The sequence below is a fragment of the Orcinus orca genome, chromosome 18 (assembly GCF_937001465.1).
Source record: "Orcinus orca chromosome 18, mOrcOrc1.1, whole genome shotgun sequence".
Taxonomy (NCBI): Eukaryota; Metazoa; Chordata; class Mammalia; order Artiodactyla; family Delphinidae; genus Orcinus; species Orcinus orca.
The window spans coordinates 9,645,149-9,673,126 of record NC_064576.1 but is presented as its reverse complement, the minus strand read 5'-3'; the positions used below and the strand labels follow the sequence as shown (position 1 = coordinate 9,673,126).

The window sequence follows — 27,978 nt, the reverse complement described above, 5'->3', positions numbered from 1 at the left end:
TTCTCATTGTCTCACTGGATTCATTTGCTGTTCCTCAGGGAACCATTCTTCCCTTGGTAAACTCATAATTCTAAAGGCTTAACTTACCACCTGCATGTTAATTTTTGCTTCTCTCCAATATCTGTCTCAGCCCCGATACTCTGCCTAAGTTTTAACCCTTATATCTATCCACAGACATTGTCTCATAGATATTTCCCAGGCATCTCATGGAATATATGACCCCCCCACTCCCCAAAATAAAACAAACCAACCCCAAAATTCTTCCTTCTTCTGCATCCTCTGCCTTGGCACATCTGGGGCAATCTAGAAACCTGGGTGATGCTCTTGTCTCCAACCTTTGCTCATCTTACATCCGACGGGTCACCAGACCCTACCCTCTGCATTCCCTCTTCTGTACGTCACCACTCCTTCACGTTCCCTCATCTCTATTTCCTTTAGTTGAGACTGCAATCACCATCTGCTTCAGGGATTGACTCTCCTATCTTCAGTCTAGGTGCCCTTCAATTCATTCTCTGAACTGAAGAATGTAGGGGAAAAAAGAATGAAATTTTGCCATCTGCAGCAACAAGGATGGACTTGGAGGATATTATGCTAAGTGAAATAAGTCAGACAAAGAAAGACAAATAATGCATGGTATCACTTATATGTGGAATCTAAAAACTACAGCAAACTAGTGAATATAACAAAAAAGAAGCAGACTCACAGACAAAGAGAACAAACCAGTGGTTACCAATGAGGAGAGGGAAGGGGGAAGGGCAATTTAGGGGTAGAGGATTAAGAGGTACAAACTATTATCTAAAAAATGAATAAGATACAAGGATATATTGTACAACATGGGGAATATAGCCAATATTTTATAATAACTATAAATGGAGTATAACCTTTAAAAACTGTGAATCACTATATTGTACACCTATAACTTATAATATTGTACAGTAACTAAACTTTGATTAAAAAAAAAATAGAACATAGGGGAGATTATGTCGCTCTTGGCTTAAATGCCCACAGGGTAATATCTAGTGGCTTAGCACTGCTCATGGCATTTCCTCTGCTGGTCCCTGCTTGTTTGTCCAGCTCACCATTTTCTCCCTTGCTCTATACTTGAGTCACAGTGAACTCCTAGTGGCCTCCAAAAAGCCACTATGCTTTTTCTTGCCTAAAGAAAAAGTTTGCTGTTCTCTTGGTCTCAAGCATGCTTCTTTACACTGCCTTCTTCTAACTTCCTTCACCTAGATGGGAATTACAGATTTTAGTCTGTGCCACACTTGGGAGAAAACATATCTAATTTCATCATCTGTTATGTGCGTCTCCTTTGTGCTCCACGGTTTGTAGTATCTGTTTAGTTGTCACTTTCTGCCACCAGTTCATAAGCTATTTGAAGGCAGGAACAATATCTTGCTCATCATTATGTCTGGTGCCCCTAACACAACATCTGGAGTACAGCGGATGGGCATTCAGACCCCAGGATTACAAAAATGGGGAGATCTAGTAAAAGGAATACCTCAAGTGACATTAGCCTGATGCCATTACGTATTTGAATCACACAACCCTCCTTCTCCACACCCCACACTGATTCCCAGCTCACTGAGCTATATTCTGATTACAATTTGACCTCCAGTCTACACATCCACAGGGAGAGAGTCTGCTGATCCAAAAATGCAAGCATCTCAACCAACCCATTTGCCAGACACTCGCCTTAGAATGAATGAATGAACTGATTCTCTGAGCAGGTTGTGTGTCACCTGCATTGGGGTGAGAAAGCCCTTATTATCCCAACTTAAGCACTTTACAAATTATATGAAATTGGGCAAGAAATTTATCTCCCTGAATGTTAGTTTCTGTGTTTTTAACATTTAGAATTAAATTCAGTAATTGCATATGAAGTGCCTGGCACCAGGTAGTTTTCAATAGGGAATATTTATTATTGTAACAGTTGCATCCTTCTTTCATGTTACATTCATTTGAGTTCACTCCTGTGAGATGGAAAAAGTACTAAGAAGACTGAAGGCTCGACTCAGATCAGGAGATGGCAAACAGTGCTTAGCTGAGTGGCTAGTCTGTCCCCTTGCTGTTGCCCTAAATCCAGAATGACTTCAATACAGGAGACAAGACAGAGATGAAAATGAAAGCCCCCAGGTAAGGCTATGGAGAAACATTAACCCAGAGCTCATATTTTTTTTTTTTTTTGGAGCTCATATTTTTAAAAGGACTAAGAGTTTTGTTGTTTTGTTAAAATCATAATCAACAAGAGAGAGAAGTCTCTTTACATGTCCATCCCTCACTATGCATTGGACATCACAGAAGACCAAACATTATCAAATTTGAACCAGACAAGACTCAAATGGGACTTAATACAGAGCTGGGGTAACAGTTTTAATTGCAGAGCTTTGAACTTAATCTACACAGACTATCTCTACTTCCCTTTTCAATGATTCTTTTCCCTGAGGCTTCTCTATGGGTCTTTTTTTTCCCTCATAGTTTAATGAATCTTCTACTGCTTAAAAGAAAACCCTTTATATGTGTCTTGCACTGAATTTGCAAAAATCATTAAAGCTGCAAGAATTCTCTTCCTTTTCAAAGTTTGCAAAACTCCACCTACATTCTCCAGTGTCTTTGCTACATCACAGAGCATGAAGGTCATTGTCTCCTACTGCTGTTTAGAGGACAGCAGTAGGTCAAGGGGGTTTTTAGCCTCTATATGAACTGACCTGGCTTCTCGGCAGCCAAATTACACATTTACAGACAATCTCATTTCTAGTCAATTTTCTGATCTTATGTAAAAACCCATTATATATCTCTATTTCTATCTCTATCTATCTCCAGTTCCTCTATTGGGTTTTGGTGATGCTGAAAGAGAATCACGGTCTCTATTTAATTAGATTCGGGGTCACATAAATTATGGCAGCTAGGAAATGACTGCTACTGCTATATTGCTGCTAGGAAAGCAATAGATGAATTTTATGTGAATGCATAATTGGCATGTTTTTTCAGAGCATTATTTATTTTGGAGAGTGACAAAGGAAAAGCTACATTAGTGGCTCTAAAGGCAAAACACTGGTGATGGCATGGAGACAGGTGGCCTGGGAATGAGCATTTACATCAGAACCTACCCAAAGTCATCCCCAAGGAGCCCTTTAATTATTGCCCTCTGAGTCCTCTCTTTAAAAAAGTTTCTATCAAAATGCCTTTATTAAGCAATAAATAATTCAACGTTGCTTCTTTTTCCTTAAAGAAAAGCATATATGAAGAGCCTTCAGAGCATTAGCATTAGGGAAGCAGTGCTGCTGCCTAGAATTCATAAATTTCCAGCTAAAAGTACTGAAGTAGGCATTTTAGTCGGGTAAATGCACAATTCCCTTTAGGTTTCCTGAAGTGTTAAAGAAGGCTGCTGGTCCCATAGCTTCTCCTGAAGAGCCCCACGGGTTAGCATCCCTGGCTGGAAACCACTGTCTTAAAGGGCAAGGAGGCAACTTCAGAAAATAATGGGGAAACAATAAGTAGCATGTTCCTACTTAAGAAGGATACAGTTCCAGCACCATTGATCCAGCAGACTGTGCTTGCCTCAGGGAGCTTCTTCACAAAAGCTCTGGTGCATGGAGCAATCTGATGTAGCATTCGGTCACATTTCTCCCCCTTTATCATTGGCTTAGATTAATAATCTGTGCTCTTTCCTTTGATTTCATCTCTTGGATGTTTTCCTCGTTCACTTCTTCACTTCTTTCTCTTCTCCCATTCTAGTTTCTTCACTGTACCATTCAGATTTCTACCATTGTCTCCTATCCCATCCACCTCCAGGGACATAATCCCTCTCCCAAGCATGAGAACCGACTTTTTCTAATAGCCCCCGTTCAGTGTTTCATATTTAATGTCTCCATTTTAGAGATGGCTCACACGGTTTCTATTACTCTTGAAAAATGTCTATGCGCCAACATGTATATTTTAACACAACTGTTTTTACCACAATCATAATAAAGTACATTAAGTCTCTAGAGACCTCTCTAAAATGTCAATATGCTGCAAGCACCTTATGTCTGTGTCTAAGGAGGGTCATTGCTCCAGAAGGTCCCTGAGGGAAAAGGTGCTTTGGCCAGTGTCTGCCATCATGTGGAGTGAATGGTAAGCATCTCAGCTCTTAGCTTCTGCCAAAGTCCTAACTCCAGTGCCTCTAATTAGATCATCTGCCTTTTGGATAGTTTTAATGATTGGGTAGCTTAATTCACCTCCATTCCTCAAGAAACTGCCTGTCACATCAATGGTTATTTCATGAATATAATGACGTCTCTGTCACCTAAGATATCATTATTTATCAACAAGTAACTAACAGTCTTATGAATGAGCCTCCACAATGGCATGACTCATGTCTGGCATTTATATAGCTTTAATGTGACTCAATATAGCATAGAGGCTGAGTCTGGGCTTTTGGTCCAAATTGCCTGGGTTCAAATCCTAACTCTGCCACTTATTAGCAGTGAGACCTTAGGCAAGTTACTTCTCCGTGCCTTAGTTTCCTCACCTGTAAGATGAAGCTATTAACAATACTTGCATCACATGGTTGCTGTGAAATTTAAATAAATGAAAATACAAAGTAGCTGGCACTGAGCCAGTGCTCACACAAACGTGACTGTAGCTCTAAGAACCTACAGACTAGTTAGTGGAAAGGGTCAAAGACTGAAAAACAAGTTTAAACTGAATAAAGACAGACTTTGGAATACAGAGTGCTTTCTGGAACTTGAAACATTAAGAAAATCAACCATTTTTTCACATTTCCCCCATCCTCTTCTCTGGGAATAATAAAAATAGAGTAAAATCATTTAAATCCTGAAATAAATACCAGATTTGTAAAGCAAGGACTAAGGTGGTTATACAGCAAGAGATATTTATTGGTTGTGTCTAATTATATGGTTGGTCAATTTCAATTTTGAACTCACTAATTACATATTTCTTCTACAACTAGAAACCATGGGAAGTATTTGCATCAATGGCATAAAGAACTTCCCAACCCTCATTTGAAGAACCTACCACTGTTGCCACAAATTGAAAAGATCTGGAAGAAATCATGCCCACCACACTCAGATAACTATTTGCCTGTGTAGCCCCAGGACAGGGAAGAATTTAAATCCTTCCTTGATATGTTCGCAGTGGGCATCTTTATATCAAATATGTTTGTTTCTTTTTTCCTTATTGACTGCCCTTGGTTAAAAGCATAGGCTTTGGAAATAAACAAGAGTAAAACAATGAAATGCTTAAAGGGATTTTCAGATATATAAATAACAACAAAAATTTAAATAGGTTATGTCTTTGTTTTTTTAAAAATAGACAACTCTATCCAACTTGAAAATTCTGAATGTGTAGGGCCTTCCTAAAATTCCAGATAGGATCTTCACTGGGATATTAATAATTCCAACTATTGCAGTGCTGGGGAGGGTAAGCCAAGAATATTTATCCAGGCTCCCCCCTTTTATAAATTCTGCTTCTCAAAGGGTCTCTTCTCTTTGACAGAGTCAAATATTCAAGCCAAGTATCTTCCATGGAACAAAAACTATGAGAATAGCTAATCACACCTGTAATCTTTCTGCCAACATCAATAACATAATCTTCACACATTTACATTTTTGGAACATGATTATCAATGCCATAACACCCAATCTATTTTCATACACAACTGGGCACACAGTTGATCAATTATTCTATCCCATTTCTTATAACCACTTTGGGCACCCAGACTAAATTCTCTTTTAATGTCTAGTGGTCAGGCAAGTTTATGCTTAATATTTTTATGATGATGATCAAGAGAATTACATGTAATTATGCCAAATGGCAATCTGGCCCTGAGGCATTTCATTTCCAAACTATCTTCATTTAATGGCAGAAGGAGAATCTAAATTCAGTTTACTATACTATGTCCATCTTAATTTTACTCAAAATAATGATATAAAAATATTCCTAGGATAATCATAGGGCAATAAAAATTTCCTTTGTTGATATTAGAGAAGGTTAAACTTAGAAGAAAATTATTTGCCAACTCAGATTGTCTTAATGTATTAAAATCTATCTTTTTTTACTCTGAACCTTGAACTGCTTTAATACTACCTGTAAGCACATGTTTTGCCCTTATTTTTTTAATGCCGATTTAAAGAATCCCCCATACATTACTTACTTGTTTAAGCTTCTTTAGATCTTCATCAAGTTCTAAGTTGTCCAAAATAACAGCGACAAACAAACTCAGGAGGATCTATAAAATGGTTAAATAGCAATGAAAAAACCCACATGCCATAAGTATCAAAATTATATATGATATAGAATATCTACCTAAAATATACACTTATATAGAATGCATTAAACATGAGTTGTGAATCACTGCATAGGTATTTTAAGATACTTATAGCAAAGACATTAAAGGAACTGCATCTGTTAACTGAAATAAACAATATAAAATATTAATTTGCTTTATAAAACTGATTTAAAATGAAAATTAAGAAACCTTTAAAAAAATAACTCAACAATCTTACTTCTAAGACTGTATTCAAAGAAAATAACCTGAAGTACTAATGAAAACCTTTATGTACAAAAGTGCTTGAGAGATTATTTGTAATAATGAAATACTGGAAATAACATCTAACCTTATGTAAATAGCTAATACAGTTATAGAGATCTCTATTGTAAAATTCATGCAGCCATTACAAATCCATTGTGGTAACTAGTCTCCAACATTGTGAGTCACTGGTGTTCACAGTCTTGTGTATCCCCTTACACATTGAATATGGCTGGTCTGTATAACCAATAGGTTACGGAAAGGATTGTGTGTGACTTATGAGGCTAGGTAGTAAAAGTCATTGTGGCTTTCACCTCGCTCCCCCTTGGATCACGCACTCTGCTGGAAGCCAGGTGCCGTGTCCTATGGCCAGGTGCCATGTCCCTGTGGAGAGGCCCATGTGGCAATGAGCTGAGGCCTCCTGCCACAGCCATGTGACTGACCCATCTCAGAAGTGGATCCTTCAGCCCTAGTAAAGCCTTCAGGTGACTGAAGCCCCAGCTAACATCTTGACTGCAAACTCATGGGACACTCTGAACTACAGAAACACCCAGCTAAGCCCGTCTCAGATTCCCGACCTGCAGAATCCACGTGAGATAATAGATGTTTATTGTTGTAAGCTCTTAAGTTGTTCATAATTTGTTCTATAGCAATAGATAACTAATACACTCCTGAATTTTAACAGTAGAAAAAATGCTTACAATATTAAATGAGAGTATATATGGTAGAAGTGCAAGTATGTACAAAAAGAAATAATAGAGAAAATGCTAGGAGGAGGTACTTTAGAAATGTTAACGGTGCCTGTCTTTGTGAAAAAAATGGACTCCCCCTCCCTTTGTTTTTGTATTTCACTATATTTTCCCAAATTAAAAAAAAGGCATATACTTCATTTGCAATGGGTAAATACGGTAAAAGAAAGAAAACAACGAAAAAGTAGAATTTTAAAAATATTTTAATTTCTAGTCCCTTTTCAACTTTGAATTCTCTAAAGTACCACATTCATTTGATAATCTTTTTCATTCTTAATATATATTCTTCCTTTTAATTTCCCTCTTGGCAAATTATTCCCATTTGTTACTATTAGACTGTTAAGCACAAAGGTAAGAAAATCGAGGCAATTTAGTCATGACTCTTAAGCACCAGAGAGATTATTATACAGAAGTTAACGGCTAGCTGTTTTCCAAGTTTAATGAGCATATAACAAGGGGAAAAAAAAGCCTCAACTACTATGGAGTTTTGACAACGTTTGGCTCAGGACAATTGCCAGCACTCTTCCTGTGAATAGCCACAGCCTTTGGGATCCTGCCAGAACTTAAAGAGGATACAGAATGGTCTAGAACATAGATTTTTTTTCTTTTGTTTAATTCTTTTTAAATTGAAGCATAGTTGATTTACAATGTTGTGTTAATTTCTGCTGTACAGCAAAGTAATACACACACACACATACACACACACACACACACATATATATATATATATACTTTTTTATATACTTTTCCATTATGGTTTATTACAGGATATTGAATATAGTTCCCTATATTATAGGAACAACAGAAGGACCTTGTTGTTTATCAATTGTGTATATAATAGTCTGCATCTGCTGACCCCAAACTCCCAATCCATCCCTCCCGCATACCTCCTCCCCCTTGGCAACCACATGTCTGTTCTCTATTAGACCACAGATTTTTTACTGATGTCACCACGTCCACCACACTGTGCACATCTGGGCACAGATATATTCAGGCTTACTCTAAACCAGACATTATTCTATACAGGACATTTCATAGTTCACTCCAAGTCTAGCCCTTGTCCTGTGACCTTGAGGTTGACCTTGACGTTATCATCAAAAGTACTCTCAGTACTCCCTTCTCCTGCTTCCTCTCCCAGACTCAGAGTGGCCACCTGAAGGGCTCCGCTGTGAATATGAGCTGTCTCACACCACTTCTGTCTCTCCTGGGCACTGGAAGCAGCCCTGGCTCTGTGTCCTAACCTAACAGCCTTTCCTATCTCCCCAGGGAAAGGGCCAACACAAATCTAAAAAGAAAAAAATAATTTCCCTGATTAAAAAAGGGAAAGCCACAGTTCCCCTCCCTTTGCTTAGCGCATTTCCTTGAAAACTTATGCTTACAAATTCTGTCCCTTTGAGATGTATACAGATCTTTTTAAAAGCTAAATAAGTCTCATCATTTTACAACCCAGGAAGAGTGCCCTGTCTCCCCTTCTCCATGGGAAGTTGGGAATATAACTTAGCCACCTGGACCCATGTTGCAAAACTACCTGTTTATCATGGAGATATGAAAAGTTTTATTTTCCTTCGGGTAAAGGCAATTAGCTATCACAGAGGGCCGTCCCAGTTACCAGGTGAATTTAGGGGGAACTGTATTTAACAAATGATGAGTCTTCTTGCCTGAGGACTACTTGTTTTCATCCTGAGAGAATGGATGTGTTGTGGGGATGTGTATCAAAGGGTGACACGGCTTTCTGTCTTTGCGATCACTTTGCTGGACTGCCCGCGATGCCCATCACAGTCTGGTTTAGTGCTATTCAATAATAAAACTGTTTTCTTTCTTGTCTACTTTGGTGGAGGTTTTCTGGATTGTCAGGAGATTTTATTTTTAATTATTTTCCCAACACCAGACAGATGGCAGGCTACTTAACCACAGCAAGGTTATGCTATTCGATTAAATTGGACTCTGTTGCTGTGTCAGATACTGCCTGGTCAGGAACATAAATGCGATACCGTGCTCACCGCTATGAAGTTCACCATCGAATTAAGCAGACGTGGGTTGGCAGCCTGGTGGAAAAGAGCAATGTGGTTGGAGACCTTGGCCGGCAAATAGGCTCTGACAGTCACCAGCTGCGTGGCAACCACTAGCCCACTGTGAATTTCAGTGGTCTCATTTGTAAAATACAATGGCTATAATAATAATACCTTGACAAATTGCAGCTATAGTATTTTTTCATTTAATCCTCCCGCAAGAACCCTGGGGTGTGGTATAGCCTATATGAAAATACACAGATGTAAACTTAGATATGCGACACTAAAACAGTTTTCTTCATATTTTCACATATCAGTTGAATGTAGTCCATAAGCCCTCCATTTGTGTTGATGGCTGAAAACCGAATCTTGCTACATGAATCCAATTTTGTCCTTTAAAACTTAAGTTACATTTGAATAAATGCTCCTTTTCTTTGTAGGTCTGGTTTAAAGTCAAAGATGTGATGGTCATTGGCCTCTGGTCCACTGTGGCCATGTGACTGGTCCTCTGTCCCCCATCAGGGGCAGTGATGGCGCTTATTTGGGGGACGCTGGGCTTTCTCTCTGCTGAACTGGTCACCACCTCAGTTCCTGCAGCTCCTGCTAAGATCTCTGGTTCTCAGTGACACCCCTTGTTTTAGTTTCCTGGGGTTGCTGCAAACAAATTGCACTAGCTTTGGGACTTAAAACAACAGAGGGGCATTCTATGACAGTTCTGGAGGCCAGAAGTCCAAACTCGAGCTGTCGGCAGGATCACACTCCCTCCAAAGGCTCTAGGGGAGGTTCCTTTCTTGCCTCTTCCAGCATCTCGTGGCCCCAGGCATTGCCTGGCTTGCAGCAGCCTCACTCCACAATCTCTGTCTCTGTCTTTTCCTCATACTCCCTGCATCTTATCCTCACCCTTCTCTTATAAGGACACTTGTTATTGGACTTGAGACTTAACTGGATAATCCAGATTAATCTCATCTCAAGATCCTTAATTTCATTGCATCTGAAATGACCATTTTCCCAAATAAGGTCACATTCACAAGCCTGGGAGTTAGGACATGGATATACTTTTGTGGAGCACCCATTCAATCCCCTCTACTCTCTACCTGGTCTCTAATTTGGGCCCTTGTTCTAGCAGTAGTGTTCTTCCTACTCAGTGGCTTTCAACTCTCAAGGAAGTTTGGAAGTTCTGCCATTCCAGGTGGAGGCTAAGGGAGACTGGATTTTTGGGGGGGATCTTTCAGACTCTCTCTACCTAGACCTCTCAGGCAGCTACACAGCTCTCTGCGGGCTGCCCCTCATCCGTGTCGGCCCCTAGCAAGGCTCTCTCCCCATCAAGTTCAGACAAGAAGTGGTTGCAGGTCTTGGTTGTCAACACACCAACGATGGTGTGACGTGCCACCACTGTCGAAACACACCGCCTCCCTGTCTCTCTCTGGGCCCTTCTGCCTCCCTCATGCTTCATCCCCAGAAAACGTTCTTATTTCCCCTCAGAAAGCAGGGATGTGAAGGAAAATGGGAGCAGGGGCTTGGAGCAGGGGCACACGTGTGTGAAGACTGACAACCAGAAACTAAACTCAACCAGGGTATCCCAGGTTCGGTCCTGTGCCACCTGAGCACTCCGACTTCTCAGAGCTGAGCTGGGCCGATGTGTCTGGGTGCCTCTTCTGAATGCTGCTCATCTAAGATCATGAGGGGCTGGTCATGAGTCCAGCCAGGTGCTACCAGGATAGCAAGATACCAAGGAGAAGGAGGTTTCTGGCAGGAAGGGAACTGTGAGAAAGTCTTTCCAGGTGGCATGAGGGAAGACAGGGCCTTGGGAGTATGGGGCTAACTAGGGACCTGGTGAGCACGTGAGTATGGCCAGAGCATGGGTGCCTGGAAGGAGGCTGGGGGAGCCTGAGAGGTAGGCCTGGGGGCTGGCAGTTTGCCCAAATGCCACCAAGGGAGGTCGGGAGGTGTGAGAGGGAGGTTGCAATAATCACAGAATGATGGCGTTCTTTTCTTCTCTGGTAAAATTTTCCTTTCAGATGTTCTGGTTTTTTATGCAGGTAATGCAGTTATTTTAAGCTGGCTCATTGAAATAGTAACGGGATCCTGTTAAGTGCAGTTTGACAAAAGTTATTAAATATGTAATGTTTTGTTACCTTAATTTAAAAAACAGTACATTTTATACCTCCTTTTTGGAGGAAAGAGGAAAAAGCTACCCTCAGGGCAGAAGGACAGAGAAATAGATGGGGGATTCTAGCTGCACATTCTCTTTTTCATGGAGATAAGAGTTTGATTTTCATGGTAGAGAGAAGGCAAGACTCAAAAAGGAAACACTTTGGCTTTGCTGAAGGGGCTTTGCAGGTAGAAAGCCCCTCGCTAACAGCGTTGAGACAAGCTCTTGGGGAGGGTTTTGGTAACGAATTTAAGCACAATATATGGGAAAGTTTAAAGTTTGCTTTAAACTTCATTAAACCTAGGTTCATTCACTATCTGAATGTTCAGCCTTTCCTGCTTAGTTAACATGAAGACGTGATGGCAAAAACAGAAACCGTATTTAAAAATGTGTGTGGAGTTCGAGTTTCCTTGAAACTCTGTGTGGACACGGACGTTTATGGATCCTTGTCACCGTGTTCCTGACGAGTAGGGCCCTGTGCTAAAGTGAGGACTTGGCACTTGGGGTCTGGCTTTGATGTTTCTCTGGAGTGGAAATAGAAGATGCCGGGGAGGCTAGGTCTGCAGCTGATTGCCAGGAGGTGAGAATTACTTTGTAGTTTTTTTCTCAGACTCTAATAAGTTGGCAATAACCACCGTGACAAAGAAACAGAAGTGAAGGGAGGGTGGCAGCTTGGTTTCCATCATATTTAATTTACACTGTCAGTGAGACATTATTTTTCTACAAACCAGTGCTGTGCGGACTTGGACTTGAGCTCGCAGGCTGACTTGGGTGTCAGCCATTTCTCCCCCCATCCCCCATATTAATGGGAGTGGGGGACAATCCTAATTCTGAAAGCAAGAACTATTCCTCAATCCTCTCAGTGTTGCTTTTTGTTGTTGCTGTTGTTTGTTCTGTTTTTATAGAAAGCTGAGGTAATGCTCGTTAACCTGAACCCATTACGTTGACGTCTGAGTCTTATTTTCAGCCAATGTCTGCCTACTACGAGTACCATCCGTACTGTGCCAAAAGGCTTTTCATAGCCATTAAATGAGGTTCACAGTTTTATATTAAATGCTACTGATATAACAAAAGGATTTTTACAGGGATTTGTCACATTGAATCACAAGAGCTTCATCATTTGCATGAAACCCTTTTACCTCTATGCTTTGCTGGTTCTAAATTACACAGTCAACCTGTTGTCTGCATTGTTTATCTTTCATAATTTATATAATATTTAAATTTATAATGGGGCATGGAATTCTAAATCACTATTTTCTTGTAAAGATGTAATTTCAGGGGAAAAATGGCTAATGATATATCCTTTCATTTCCTCTTGAGCTTTGTTAAATAAAGCACACATATACTCTCAACACAGCGGTATTTAGTATGTGCAATGCTTTAAAACAAGAAATTCATATTTATATTTTCATGCACTGGCTACTTGCCACTTTTAACAGATCTATAACACTGCATTATATTAATATGCAACACACGTATTTGCTCTATCATGCAATATACAATGGATGTAATACATCCACTTCCTTATTTTGTGATCAATATTGATACATCATGAATCACTGATTTCAGTGTAAAAGTCGAGAATAGCTATTAAAATAGTCCAGGTATCTAATTCTTTATTTTTCTCAGATTACAACACCCATTCTCAAGATACTTTTGGCATTGACAATGCATTTGGTGTGGAAAATCAGATCTCTGCAAGCCTGGCAAGTCTCCTTCCTAGAATTTTTATGAATGGGGTAGCTACTGCTTGGTGGGGTGCTGACCTTCCAGCTTAGTGGGTTTCAAAACCAATGTCTCCAGGTTCAGTATGGCTCCCGCCGCATGTGGTAGGAGGCGTTCAGCCATTGTGATTCCTCACGACCTCTCTTCTCCTCTAACTTCTCCTCTCACTCCTGAAAAAGCCAGATTCACCTGAGCTAACGTATTTGCTATGTTTAAGTTTGATACCTTTAACCACAGATAATTAACTTGGTTTTCTTCCATTTAACCATAATGCATTTCAATGAAATTCAATAAATGACTGAAGCAGTGTGTTCCCCAGCATCATTATTTCCTCCAATTTTGTTGTGACACAACCCCTCTGTGCAACACACAAGGGTTCTCATTCTCTCTACTGAAGGGAGAGGCTAGGTTAGCATGATTCAGGCTGCTGAAAGTTATGGTGTATTTTCTCAAGAGGGTGGCTTTACCATCTTAGAATGGGTCTTCTTGATTGAGAAGTTCTATCTCTGTAGCTTCCAATCCTGTTTTGCATTCTTTCCAACTCTGCATATAGTCCTGCACCCACCCTATCCACCTTTCCTTTTTCATTTCCATTTCTCTTCTAAAGATTCCTCTTATTATTTTCTTTTCCTTTTTATATAGCTTAAAGATAGCCCTTTAACTGAAATGTCACCTTTAATCTTATTTCTTTCTCTACTGTGAACTTTATTAATAATTTCTATTTTTAACATTATTTTCAAGGATACAGTAGAAGCACAGCAGGAATCTGGTCAACACCTCATCATCTTGTGGTTTTCTTTTCCTTTTTACCATTTATAATCACACTCTCCTAAGCTGTCTTGCAGGCTGTAGTTAGAAACAATTTCATTTTTCATATAGGTCAACAAAAAGTCAAGTGTAATCAGAGCAATGTAAAATGGGAACTGCTCACCACAGATGCACTTTTAAATGAATTCTATAAAATCAAGTTATTTAATTTACACTCTGGAATGCCCATTTTTGTCAGCAAAATACGACTATTTTCTGAAAGCTGCTGCTACAGAAGCAAAATCAAGAGATTGCTGTGTTAATGTAAGCACTTCAAAGGTAACAAAAAGACTATACACAATGAATGCTTAATTACATTTTCTCTCAGTATTCCCATCACAGGGCTTTCCTTTGAAACAATAATAAAGGGGAAAACACTGAAAGAATAAAAAGTCTTTCAACTGCTTGTCTTTATCGTTCTTATCCCCAAATCATTGGCAAAAGTGGGGGAAAAGATAGATTTCATAAGCATTTGGCAAAACTGCAATCAGTCAGGACAGAAATACAGAATATACACCTGGCGAATGAGAGAGACATTTTACAGGAACGGTAGATAATGGTTATAAATATGCATTTGCTATACACTTAAGCCTGATTTTCATTGTGGGCTGACAAACTGGTGGCCCCAGGGGGCGATGGAATGGCCTGCTGTTTCTTATTCCAGAACAAACTGCAGCCGAGCATTTCTTGTTTTTTTCTGCTTGGCACATGCCTGTTTGTCCCTGAGAAGACTAAATCAGGAGCTCCCCAGGCTGTGTGGCACCACCGGCCTGCGTGGGTAAAAATCAAATCAGAGCTTGTATATTTATGTGGACTTTAAAAAATTTTTTCCTATTTGGGTTAAAATCTTTTGTAGTATTTTACAAAAAAATTAAAAACTCATACATTTAACAAAAATGCTCTTTTAAAGCTAAATCCAAGCCTAAAGACAGACTTATGGAATAGAGATTTTAACTTCTAAATGTTCAGTTTTGAAGGTTATGCGATGCATATGTAACACAGGCTTATCACCTTCACACACATTTGTATGTTGGTCCACAAACCATCTCCAGCTGTTTTCCTGCCAATATTTTAAGAATTTCAGATCAGGTTGACCTGGAATGATTGGGAAGCAAATGTTTATCATGTGCATCGATCACACTGCAAGCAACAGCATGCCTCTTATCACTTGTATCATTAGGTCTTGAATCACAGCTTTTATCTGTGTGTTTGTGTTTACCAGTCCAACTTCTGTACTAGTTTAGGCTCAGAGAGGACAGAGATTAAGCCCTTTCCCACTATGGCCTTATACATAGGTTAGTACTTATACAGAGTAGTTGAGACTCAGTAAAACTGTGCTGAATCGAATTAGGCTAACTTGATAGAGCTCATGATAGTGACTGACAGTCTGAGGACATACAGGATAATAAAGCAATTGTCGATAATGTTTAAGCAAAATCTCCAGTGACCTGGGGAAGTGACTTCAGTCCCTAGACTTTTTGGGTAGTACAGAAGTAACACTTGCAGTTTTAAATTTTTAATTATAGTGTTTTCTTTCACTGAATTAATTACTTCTCATTTAAAAAAATTATTTATAAATTAGGAAATCTGAATTGACCTCTTTGCTTTGTGGATGAAACCAACTACAGATCTCAAAGTTTTAAAAATGTCACATAAATCTGGATGAGAAAAATGGATTTGTTTTGTTTAAATAATGCATTTCATCCAACTTATACTATATATAAACAGTAAGTTGAGACGGGTTAAAGATCTAAAGATGAAAGGCAAAAATTTAAAATAATTTTAAGAAGATAGGGGAGAATATTTTTATTACTTCAGGGTGGGAAAGAATTTCTTAAACATGAGTCCAAATTAAATGTTGACCTTAAGTGAAAAACTGATAGTTCTGGCCACATCAAAATATAACGTCAAAAGCCATCACAGACAAATTGGAATAATAAAATATTACCTGAGAGAGGATATTTGCGACATATATAGTAGTTAATGGATAATATCCAGAATCTATGTAGCACTACAACAACGAATTTAAGAAAGACAAACTAGCTTTTAGGAAAAGAGAGAAAGCACACGATTGGGTGAGTCACAAAGAAGACAGCCAATAAACATACTAAGAGGTGCTCCCTTATTAATAACCATGGAAACCCCCGAAACGCAAGTTAAGGCAAAGAGATATCACCATTCAACTCACAAGACTGTCAAAATCTTAAAAGTCTAACAATATCCAGTATACATGAGAATGTAAGAACACAGGAATTCTCAACCACTGCATGTGGGACTGTAAATTAGTGCAGTTTGCCTGTAGAACGGGGGTCTGCAAATTAAAGTTCCAGATAGCAAATACGTTAGGCTTTGAGGGCCAAGAGGCAACACTGAGGATATTGCGTATGGACCTACACAACCATTTAAAATGCACAAACTGGGCTTCCCTGGTGGCGCAGCGGTTAAGAATCTGCCTGCCACTGCAGGGGACATGGGTTCGAGCCCTGGTCTGGGAAGATCCCACATGCCGCGGAGCAACTAAGCCCATGTGCCACAACTACTGAGCCTGTGCTCCAGAGCCTCCGAACCACCACTGCTGAGCCCATGTGCCACAACTGCTGAGCCCGCGCTCTGCAGTTACTGAAGCCCCCGTGCCTAGAGCCCGTGCTCTGCAACGAGAAGCCACTGCAATGAAGACCCAACACAGCCAAAAATAAATAAAAATGAATTAAAAAAAATAAAATGCACAAACCATTCTTAGCTCAAAAGCTGTAGAAATAAAGCCTGTGGACCAGGTTTGGTGTGTGGGTTTGCAGACCTGTGCAATGGAGCCATTTGGGCAGCATCCAGGACCCTGGATTCTATTGATACTTTCTGGCATATACCCTAAAGAAACTCACACAACTGGACACAAAGTACGAACATATTAGTTGCAACAGTTTAAGAGCAAAACATTGGAAAACAGCCTAAATATCGACCAGGAAGGGAACTGAGAAGCAAACATGGCATATTCAGTCCATGGACTACTATATGACTCTATATACTAATGACTGAATTAGCTCTATGTGTATTAAGATGAAAAGATTTCAAAAACAATACTTGGTCAAAAACTCAACTGAGAACACATGTAGAGTTTGATACTATTTATTCTGAAAATTGCTACTCCTAATGATTTGTAAGGAGGGAAACACATGATGAAAGGTAAGTTGGCCTCAGCATGGAGTAGGGTCATAACAGCAAGAGAAGTGTGCACACCAGGCATCTCCCATCTCCCCCAAGGATGGCCATCAGTGCACTGGAGCAGTACTCTCAAGCTGAAAAATAATACTGATCTTAAAAGCTAAGGGTATAAAATGTCTGTAGATGATAACCTTAAATTAAAAACATTCTATATTTTTAATGGATACATATATGTGGGGGAAACTACTGTAATCCATTGATTTTAAGGTGCACATTTATCTTCACACTTTACCAATCTGAAATTGGGATGCACCTTACAATCTATGTGTACAGTTTAACTGTTGTTTTTTTTTGTTAATGTTACACAAAATATGAGTCTTTTCAGAGTTGATAGTATGCTAAATTTAGTAAAATATGATTTAAAAACTGGAAGACAGATTCATATCCAATTCATCATAGTCATTGTCTGGGAGAAGGGGCGTGGGGAAAGATGAAAAGAGAGACGGACTTGGACATAAATGATACTTTAAACTGATCAATAATACTTTACTTCTATAAATTAAAAACATCTGAAATAACAATAACATTTTAGCATTTATTAATATATAGCTTGAAATGCTCATACTATCTTATTTAAACTTGAAGGAACTCAGTGTTGGTGAGACTTACGACCATCCTCTTACACCATGGCTAAAACATCCTCAAAAATACAAGTTCACCTCATATGTACATGGCAACCTTGGAAACTAGGTGTGTTGGGCCTTATTATTCTCACTTTCAGATATAACACAACACAGAGATCAGAGAAGTTGTCTGATTCTCCCAAAGTCACATCTAGTGACCAGCAGCGAGAGATCCTGAATCCAGGTTTTTGGACTTCAAGTCTGTAGTCTTGTACTCTACCATATTTACCAGACTGCCCTCATTGACATGTAGACTTTTCAATTCTCAATTGCTTTACAGATTTGAAAAAATTATGATCAAAAGAACGATTTCAATTGTCAGTTTTAGAACTACTTTTTGAAAATCACAATGAAAAAAATTACTGTACAATGAGTGTTTCGGGCAGACACTTAAATCAGTAGAATGAAGGTGTGTAATTAGATATGGGTTTTCAAGCTGTGCTCTGTAGATTCCTAAAGGCTCAAGTGAATCTCAGCAGTCCTTGCAAGTGCTTCAGTGTTCCAAAATCAATGCCATGTTTTTGGCCCAATAAGGAAAATTTAGAATGCCCAAGAAGTCTATTACCAGATTTAATATTTTATTCATTATATTAGTGATCCCTGTAGAAATCCACTTGAAAAAAAATTACTTTGCTAAATAATTTACTAGGCTAGATCATTTTTCTTCCTGCTTACATATTGTGTTAGTCTCTGACTTAAGAATCAAATCTTTAAGTGTGAAAAATCTGCAGTGGGGAGAGCAGAAGATTATATTGTTTTAACAGAACAACAATCAGACAGATTATTCCCATACGTAGATGATTTCAACCATCTATCCTGCATTTAACCCATGATCAATAGTCTCCAACTTAAACACATAGTAGGTGCTTAATAAACATTAGTTGAGTTCATGAATGAATGAATGAATGAATGAATAAATGAATGACACAGATTAGAGGTCCTGTCAGGGAGGATGCAAAGACCTTAGGGCCAAGTGCCTGCCAACACCAGTGCAGCCAGATTCGTCTTTAGAAGCCAGACCTCCATTCCCACTGCTCAGTGTTCTTTCCTTTTGTGAATATTTTAAAAGTCAGCCCATGTAAAAACTGCCAAAACTATTTCTACGTGATTCCACTATTTGAGCCCAGGACCTTCCGCCACATAACAATGTATCCTCATACACCTTTTGATGGACGTGTTATCGTTTTGAAGGTCTCTGCCTATAGCAAATGCGACCTCTAGTTTAATGCATGTAGTTTCTCCAGCATTTATTTGATTCATAGACATTTAGATTTGGAAGGGACCTTAAAGGCTGTATGTAATTTGTTTTATCTTAGTGACTTGGGCAGAGGTTTGATTTGCTGCAGACATTTTCAGTGACAATGACAAGCTTCAGAATCTAGGGAAGCAGCAACAAATAGTTGCAAGACCCCGGGCTTTGAGACCAGGCAGACTTGGGAAAGTTCTGGCTCTAACATTTACACTCTTTGTGACACTGGGCAAATTAACTCCTCAGTTTCATCATCTGTAATGTGGGAATGTGACCTAACTTTGTTGTTCCAGGTATTAGGAATAAAATTATAAAGAATTTTGCCACCCAATAAAGAGTAGCAGTTGTTTTTATTTCCTGTGTTCCTGATGAAGGGTAACATTCTGGGTCCTTACCTTGGAACTCTTAGCATAATATTAGAGATTAAATTTGGTTCTTAAATATGTACAAATTTATTATATGGAGATGTACATTTGTCATTAGAAAGACCTAAGGATTACATCCCTTAGTATGTCATAGGCCATATTTCATAACTTTTTCCTTTCTTTTTAATAGAAATACATTGAAGAGAAAAGTCTGTGTGACAGAGGAAAATTTTTCCTGGATTTTGGTATTCAGTTTTTATCATGCTTTTTACAATATTTGCAGCCATGTGTTTTATTTTTCCCCATGTGTTTCTTTTAGTCATACAAAGTGTAGTAACACTGAGCTAGTTTCTAATTAACTGACTGCACCCTGAGGTCTCCAGCTTCTGTTTTCAGTTTCATTACATCTGTGAAGAGGATGCAGTGAAAGTGAAGAGACTGTCTCTCTATGATAAAAAAAATAATAATGTAGTTCTGGTTTGATCCTTAGATCGCTGAGGGTGTGAATGCTTAGAGATGGATAAGTCAGTACATGGATGTGGGATTTCCATTTTGTTTTATCTTGTTTTCCCTCATGTAAACCACTTGACCTTGATAGAGACAACTTCTTACTTAGATCTGAAATCTATTTCCTCAAGTAGTTCTTTGACTCATATACATTTAGAATGGAAGGGACCTCATCCAACGGGACTACTCTACCTTGGTTCTTTGGTTCTGATTCTGAAATTGACAATAGGCCAAAAATCTGTTAATGTTCACCCCATTATGAATTGTAAGACATAATTGAAAAGAAATGCTAAACTCACCAGAGTGGCGAAGAGGTGATACAGAATGAAATAGATGGCGACCACTGGTGCCCACATGTGTCCCACGGCATTTAGCGTTTGGTCCATGACGTCAACCCATCCTTCCTGGGTAAGGATCTGGAACATGGACATAAATGCCTACAGAGGAAAAGAATGGAAGTATTAAACACTAGCCTTGGGCTTACATGCAACTTAGAATTAGTATATGGTGTTGAGGACTTTGATTTCAATATTATTGATTCAGCAGGGAAAAAACAGCCTTCATTCGACAGATAGGAAAGGGCTAAGAACAAAGATTCTAAAAGCCTGATATCTAGCTATTCAATGTGGAAAACTAAAATAATTACTCTGAATTAAAATTAGCTTTGTTGGTGGTAAATACTGCTGATCAAATCAGAACAAAATTCAAGAACCTTTGCTTATTGCCTTTCTTGTTTTTCCCTTTTAGCAAGCTAACTATTTAACATTTCCAACGGATTGCTGTTTTTTTTTTTTTTTGCTGTTAAGCATAACTTATTTTTATAGTGAATTACAGTTGATTGTCTAAAGGCAAGTGAGAATAATAACATTAATTTTACTTTTATAGTATCCATCTATCAAATTATTTCAGTTATATTAAAAACATGAGACTCTTTAAAAAAGAAACTTTTTAAATGATATGGCCATGCTAAGCAACTTAATAAAGATGATCACATTTTTCATGATTTTTAAAAAAAATTTTCAAGACAGAGTCAAGACCATGGAAGAAACCCCAAGATCAAAAATAAAATAAAATAATTAAAACTAGAGCATTCCAACAAAAGCCAGCCTAGCTAAAAGACTCATTCTCTCTCTGCAGAGATCTTTGGTTAGTTTCATTCCTACATGTTTTTCTCATTAAATATATATATCCATCATTGACTCATGTATCTTGTACACATCAGTGGTCAATAAATGTTTCTTAATGAGAACCTATGATGATGTTGGGGAAAGTTGACAATTGGAATCTAGTGACTCTAAAAAAATCTTTACAGACTTTAGTAAAATGGAAGACATAAATTGAATTCTCAGGTATTGGGATTCCAAGAAATAAGGTCCAGGCTAATACAAAGATGGACTGAGCCCAAGATAAAAGCTCTGTTACACTGATAGCATCTTAGAGGCAAAATGGACCCTAAAGATAACCTACCCTGACTCATTCTTTTTGAAGATAAGGAAAAAGAGGCTTAAAGATGGATGATTATCCCAAAGTCACTCTATTAATTTGCGGCACTAACAGAAGTAGCACCAGGCATTATGATTCCAAAGCAAGTACTTTTCCAAGTATTGCTTCCTGTGTTCAGTGAAGTCTGGAATCTACTACTTCCCAGGCCTCATTGCGCAGTAAGCTCTCTTAGCAGTTTTCTTTACTAGGGATAAGTAAATTAACTTTTTTTTACAAGTGCGATGTTCAATGCTCAGCACATAATAGGCCTGTTTGAACAAAGGAACAATGCATTCATAAATGAATCTTGAGCTAGGAGATAAGTTTTTTCTCTTACCCTTTGTCCATGTGTGAAACACTTAACCTCTCCTTGAGTTAATTTTTCTATAATATCATCATCCTACAAAGTGTTTCATTAATGAAAGTATGAAGTATGTTGTTACTGATACTTGAACACGGCATCAACAAGGACAGTATAATACTTTCCTCGACAGGGTGCCAAAGAGAACACTAGCTTTAACTCATCCTAAAAATGCTTCAGAGAATTTTTCAACACATCGTTTAACCTCATAAGTATGCCAGAACCTATCATTGAGGGCAATTAATTTTTCCCTGTGTTTTTTTTCTATTGAATATTTATTATATCTGAATGCAAGCAACACATGTTACAAAGATGATTCACATAAAAATATCAGATCTTCTTCAACAGAGCTGTCACCGGCGTGAAAGTGTGTGGACATCCAAGAGACTCTACAGTAAAAGGGGGAAGAGTCAAAACACCTACCAGGATGTTTTGAAAAACATCCTGTTTTGAAAAAAAAAGGAATTTTTCTGGACATGGATTTCTTTCCCCAAAAGTGACAGGAAAGCTTGTGATTAAGTCCAACAGATTTATTCTTGGTACCTAGAGGCCAAAAATTCAGGGGTACCTTTCCGCTGCCTTGGGCAGAAACCAACTTAATGTGTTTTCATCTACGGCATTAGCTTTCACGAATACTCAGCTATTATGCATCCAGTAAATGCTCGGGAACAGGAAGCTAGGGGTTTATAACCTGTTGCTGTGAGATAAGCAATGTGACCAAGAACATCGGGTTATCCTCTACTCTTTCCAGAGTTTCAAAAGAAAAAACGTCTCACTTCTGCCCAGCTCAGCCCCCTGAAAGTGCATACATACTATGAGATGCTGTGAATTATATCTGAGAGCAAAGCTTTCTGTTACAATGTGATTGGTGTTTATAGTCACTTACATGAATAAACCAGTGAAAGGTAGGGCCATGAAATACTTCTTCTATTACAGGCTGAAAAATAAGCTGTGTCCTGCACGAGGGGTAATTTATCAGTTTTGTTGAGATTTTAGCTGGAAATTTAAATCCCAGTGACAGTCTGTTTGAGATGTGAATCAAATACACTTACTGACTTATACTGTCTTCAGGATCCGCGTTCCTTGAAGAACCTGTTTACATTATTTATTTGGACATGGATTATCAGTGGTTCCTGAAGACCTGATGTGTTGGGGACTGAGATGAGGAAGACATGGCTTCTTAAGAAATTTATAATAGGAGTGGAAGAAAAAGATGAGCATGGCCAACTCTAAGAAATGGAAGAACGAAAAATACGGCGCATTAAGAGAAATATGGCAAAGCTATAAGAAGCAAGTTGGAAGGACAGATATATTCCTCTTGGGTGAGTCAAGATAGTTTGTAGAAAATGATAGCAACTGACTTTCATGAGGAAGACGTGTAGAATTTAAATGGTGGAGAAGGGTGTCATGAACAAAGGCCTGGAGAAGTTGTTTCTTTTCTCCAAGCTCCCTGTTCATGTGTTATGCCATTTCCTATCCCGTTGACCTTTACTTTCCCCATATTGATTTCAACCAGCTCTTTATAAATTAAGAAAATTAATCTTATATCTGCCATATATTTTTCCCTATCTTTTAACAGTATTTTTTTACAAAAATAAATTTTAAATTTCTATGTGGTTTAATTTGCCATTCCTTTTATTTAAGGTGTTTATATTTTGCTTAAAAAGACTTCTCTCACTGCAAGATTAGATATAAATGTACCCATAAGTTTCCTTATTTTATTATGCTTAACATTTGAACCAGAAATCACTGTTTAAATCAGTTTAAATATGGAATTTATTTTGGTATAAGAAATAAGACAGAAATCAATCTTATTTTTCTTTTCAATAGGTGATCAGTTGATTAAGCACAATATAATTTTAAAAATCTGTCTTTTCTTCACTAATTTGAAAAATCCCTGGCATCATACATTGATTACTCATATACTTTCAATTCTATTTCTAAACTTTCTGTTCTTTTCCATCTATTTATTTCATCTCCAAACTGCCTAATCTTTGTACATTTTAATAAGTGGTAGAGTTACCAGCCCCTCCTCCTAAGCTTTTGTTTTCAGAATTCTTTTATTTTTATATGTTAATTGCCCCAAAATATCCTCTTGTTTTATTCACTGGAATCACACGAATCTAAGAAAAATTGATATTATCTTCCAGTCTCAAAGAAGGGCATATCTTTCCATTTATCCATTTATCAAGTCTTTACTCAAGATTCTGGACAAAGATTTCAGTTTATACAGTTTCTGTCCATTTCTTGTTAAGCTCATTCTTAATATTACTTTTCAAAAATTTAATCAAGGTGATACCATATGATTAAAAATGTTACATAGGGCTTCCCTGGTGGCGCAGTGGTCGAGAGTCCGCCTGCCGATGCAGGGGACACGGGTTCGTGCCCCGGTCCAGGAAGATCCCAAATGCCGCGGAGCGGCTGGGCCCGTGAGCCATGGCCGCTGAGCCTGCGCGTCCGGAGCCTGTGCTCCACAACGGGGAGAGGCCACAGCAGTGAGAGGCCCGTGTACCGCAAAAAAAAAAAAAAAGGAAAAAAGTTACATAGTAAAGAAGCCTGATGATGGGTTTCTTAACAGATAATAAGCAATGGCCATATGCTTCAGTATCTCAGTCCCACTTCCCAGAAGCCACTGCCTTTAACCACTTTTGTTTTTACTTCTGGTGGTGCTACCCACATCCCCATTCAGTATTTCTTGATTTATCTACCTTAGACAGTGACTTCTGTTCAACAATATTTACATTTTGTTTTTTAGTCATGATTGGGTCTTCCATGCTTGTCAGTACATTGATAATCAATAGATTGACAGTTGATATGTTGACTATGAAAATATTGCTATGTAATACTGTTATCCTGGTAATGTTCTAGGATAATACTTCCTCCTTCAGGCCTCAGTATTATGATATGTTTGGTACTAGAAGGTAAATGTTCAAGGTTAAGTGGAGGCTGTTTTCTTACTTTCCCCTTATTTCTCAGAATCTGGCCCAGTTTAATTTACTTTATTTGAATCACAGTGTTCTTACAAAATTTTTAGTTTAGTTTTGTTTTGGTTGAGAGTTTCTAATTGTTTTTTTCCCTGTTTCCTTGGGAAAAGAAATATATGCTTTCCTCCTTCTACCTTAAATAGCTTCCAGATTATCACACATTTTACTTATTGTTTAGAATAAATTCCACTTTTCCTCTCCTACACATGTTCTTCTTGGAGCATTCAATTACGCAGAAACCATCTGATTCTTACTCTCAGACATTTTCCTTGGAGTCCTCTTACTGCTGTTTCAATTTGGACTAATTACCTTCTAGACCTGCTCCACAACTGTCAAAGTCTTTTTTTTTTTTAATTTTATTGAAGTATGGTTGATTTACAATGTTGCGTTTAATTTCTGCTGCATGTGAATATAGTTTCCTGTGCTACACAGTAGGACCTTGTTGTTTATCCATTCTATATATAATAGTTTACATCTGCTAATCCTGAACTCCCAATCCATTCCTCCCTTACCCTTCTCCCTCTTGGCAACCACAAGTTTGTTCTCTATATTTGTGAGTCTGTTTTTGTTTCATAGATTATATTCATTTGTGTTGTATTTTAATTAATTAATTAATCTTTAATTGGCGTATAATTGCTTTACAATGTTGTGTTAGTTTCTGCCGCCCAGCAAAGTGAATCAGCCATACCCGTACACACATCCCCTCCCTCTTGGACCTCCCTCCCCTCCGCCACCATCCCACCCAACTAGGCCATCACAGACCACCAGGCTGAGCTCCCTGCGCTATACAGCAGGTTTCCACTAGCTATCTATTTTACACATGGTAGTGTATTTCTGTCAAGCCTAATCTCCCAATTCATCCCACCCTCCCTTTCCCCCACTGTGTCCACACATCTGTTCTCTATGTCTGCCTTACATTCCACATATAAATGATATATGGTATTTGTTTTTCACTTATTTACTTTGCTTAGTATGATAATCTCTAGGTCCATCCATGTTGCTGCAAATGCAAAGCCTTCATTTTTAACTTTCTCATCTAGATCTTTTATTCCCTCTAATATAGTGTCAGAAAGTGATCCCAGAATCTCATGCCCATTATCAGAGTCCTGTTTCAATTTGTCAGCTAGATTTTCTCCTCTATGTTTTGCTGTCTCAGTATGAGGAGAGGGGTTTGCAGGGAGACAAGTATTAGCTGAGGCCATGGGCAGCTATGCTTGAAATATCGGGCTTCAGATATTTCCCCACTGTGGGTAGATTCTGGAAATCTTTAGTGCTGCCAGCCCATCAGTCACAGGTGTTCACTTCCTCTAATTCACCGGCTTCCTTCCAGCATCACTAGCCCTCCGTTGACTCCAGGTGAGGGCAAAGACGGGTTGATTCTGTTGGTCTTGGTCCTCTGGGTACCAGGAGAGGACAGCTGCGTCTCTCCCATCACGCTTTCCTTGGGGCTCCTGTTCCCTCCTGGTTTCTGTTTTCTTCTTTTCTCTTCATCCTTTCGCTATGCTGAATTTTTGTTTATTATGGGAGATTCCTAGTTTTCAGAAATTATGATCATTTTGCTTTCACTCTCAAGCCTTCTTCCCAGCTGGGAAAATAAAAATGGTGCAACCTACAAGTTTATGTTGCCTCTGGTAAAATGGGGTGTATCAATCACATCTACACCTGTGGGAGATTCTTGATGTCTTTTCCAGGGCTCTGAACATCCCCACGGCCTGAGGCTCTCAAATTGAGGGAGATGAGAACATATTTTACGATTTGCTTTTCCAATGTAATTTCTTCTCAACTTCTGGAAAACAGGCTTCAGGCATGAGCCTAGAGTGTTCATCCTCTCCCTCTGATTCTCTCTCTCTCTCTTCCTCCCTCCATCTTTCCTACTAGCTGCTATTCAAAGATAATGGTATGAAATTGTGGCCTTTTCTTTGTGTGGTTACTGCTGGTATAATGTTTTCCAGGCTGATAATTAATTGTTTTATTTGTTTCTGTAGGTTTTCGGGACAGAAGGTCTGTGATTTTTGCTATTTTACCCCCAAAGCCCAATCCTACAGATGTAAATGGGGTAAAGACTGCATTTACAAGTGCTTTTTCTTTTCTGTGTCTAATGACATAATCACATATTAAACACCCCTATGCAGGTCAGGCTCTGTTCACGCTGCAGGTGCCTGGCTGCAGCTAATTGAATCGGGGATGAGCAGTTAACCTGAGAATGGCCCAGCTGCATAGGATGTGATCTGGAACAAACAACTCTGCCCCATCAGGGTAGAACAAAATCAATCAAAAGCATCTCTAATGGACTGTCAGACAGAGTGAAGGAAGTCAGAAAGAGAAAAACAAATGACATATGCTAACACACATATATGGAATCTAAAAAAAAAAAAAAACAGGTTCTGAACAACATAGGGGCAGGATAGGAATAAAGACGCAGACATAGAGAATGGACTTGAGGACACAGGGAGGGGGAAGGGTAAGCTGGGACGAAGTGAGAAAGTGGCATGGACTTATATACACTACCAAATGTAAAACAGATAGCTAATGGGAAGCAGTCGCATAGCACAGGGAGATCAGCTCAGTGCTTTGTGTCCACCTAGAGGGGTGGGATAGGGAGGGTGGGAGGGAGGGAGGCACAAGAGGGACGAGATATGGGGATATATGTATACATATAGCTGATTCACTTTGTTATAAAGCAGAAACTAACACACCATTGTAAAGCAATTATACTCCAATAAAGATGTTAAAAAAAATCTCTAATGAATTTCAAGTGGAAGCTACAGTGAAAAATCACACTGTTAGCAGTAGGACCTGGAGGTGAACGAATAAATGGAGACTGGCTATGCATCTGGTAGGCGCAAGAAGGGGTCATGACAAAGTCAGAGTTGTAATTATAAGCACATTGATATTCCAAGGAAGGAACATCTCTGAAGGAACAGAAGTAAAGTGGGAAAGAAATGCACTGACTAAAGAGACTGCAGTGATGCTCCCTGAATGGAGAAGGAAGGTATTGAAAATCATTAGCCTGATGAGTACCTCTTTCTAATCATAGTGTGATGTATTCCTTGGGTATGTGGGAGCAAAGGGAAGGGCGCGAACCAGGGTAGAAGGTGAAAGCCATAAGACCAGAGTGTGAGGAAGTGAGCTGTTCCAGGGATGACGCAGGAGAAAACACATCTAAGAGCAGAGAACAAGGTCTTGGATCACTGAAGGGTCTAAGCACCTCACT

General features: G+C 38.8%; 1 protein-coding gene across 2 annotated transcripts in view; it reads right to left on the bottom strand.

Annotated features, from left to right (window-relative positions):
- Positions 1-27,978, bottom strand: part of NALCN (sodium leak channel, non-selective) — a 291,882-nt gene that overhangs the window by 98,316 nt on the left and 165,588 nt on the right. Inside the window, exons 14-15 of one of the 2 annotated variants that reach the window (XM_049701166.1) lie at positions 20,237-20,374; positions 6,158-6,232 (exon numbers count right to left, since the gene is read on the bottom strand). In XM_049701166.1, the coding sequence (XP_049557123.1) occupies positions 6,158-6,232; positions 20,237-20,374 (213 nt within the window). The remainder of the gene's footprint in view (positions 1-6,157; positions 6,233-20,236; positions 20,375-27,978) is intronic. The other variant, XM_049701167.1, reaches the window with a different exon arrangement.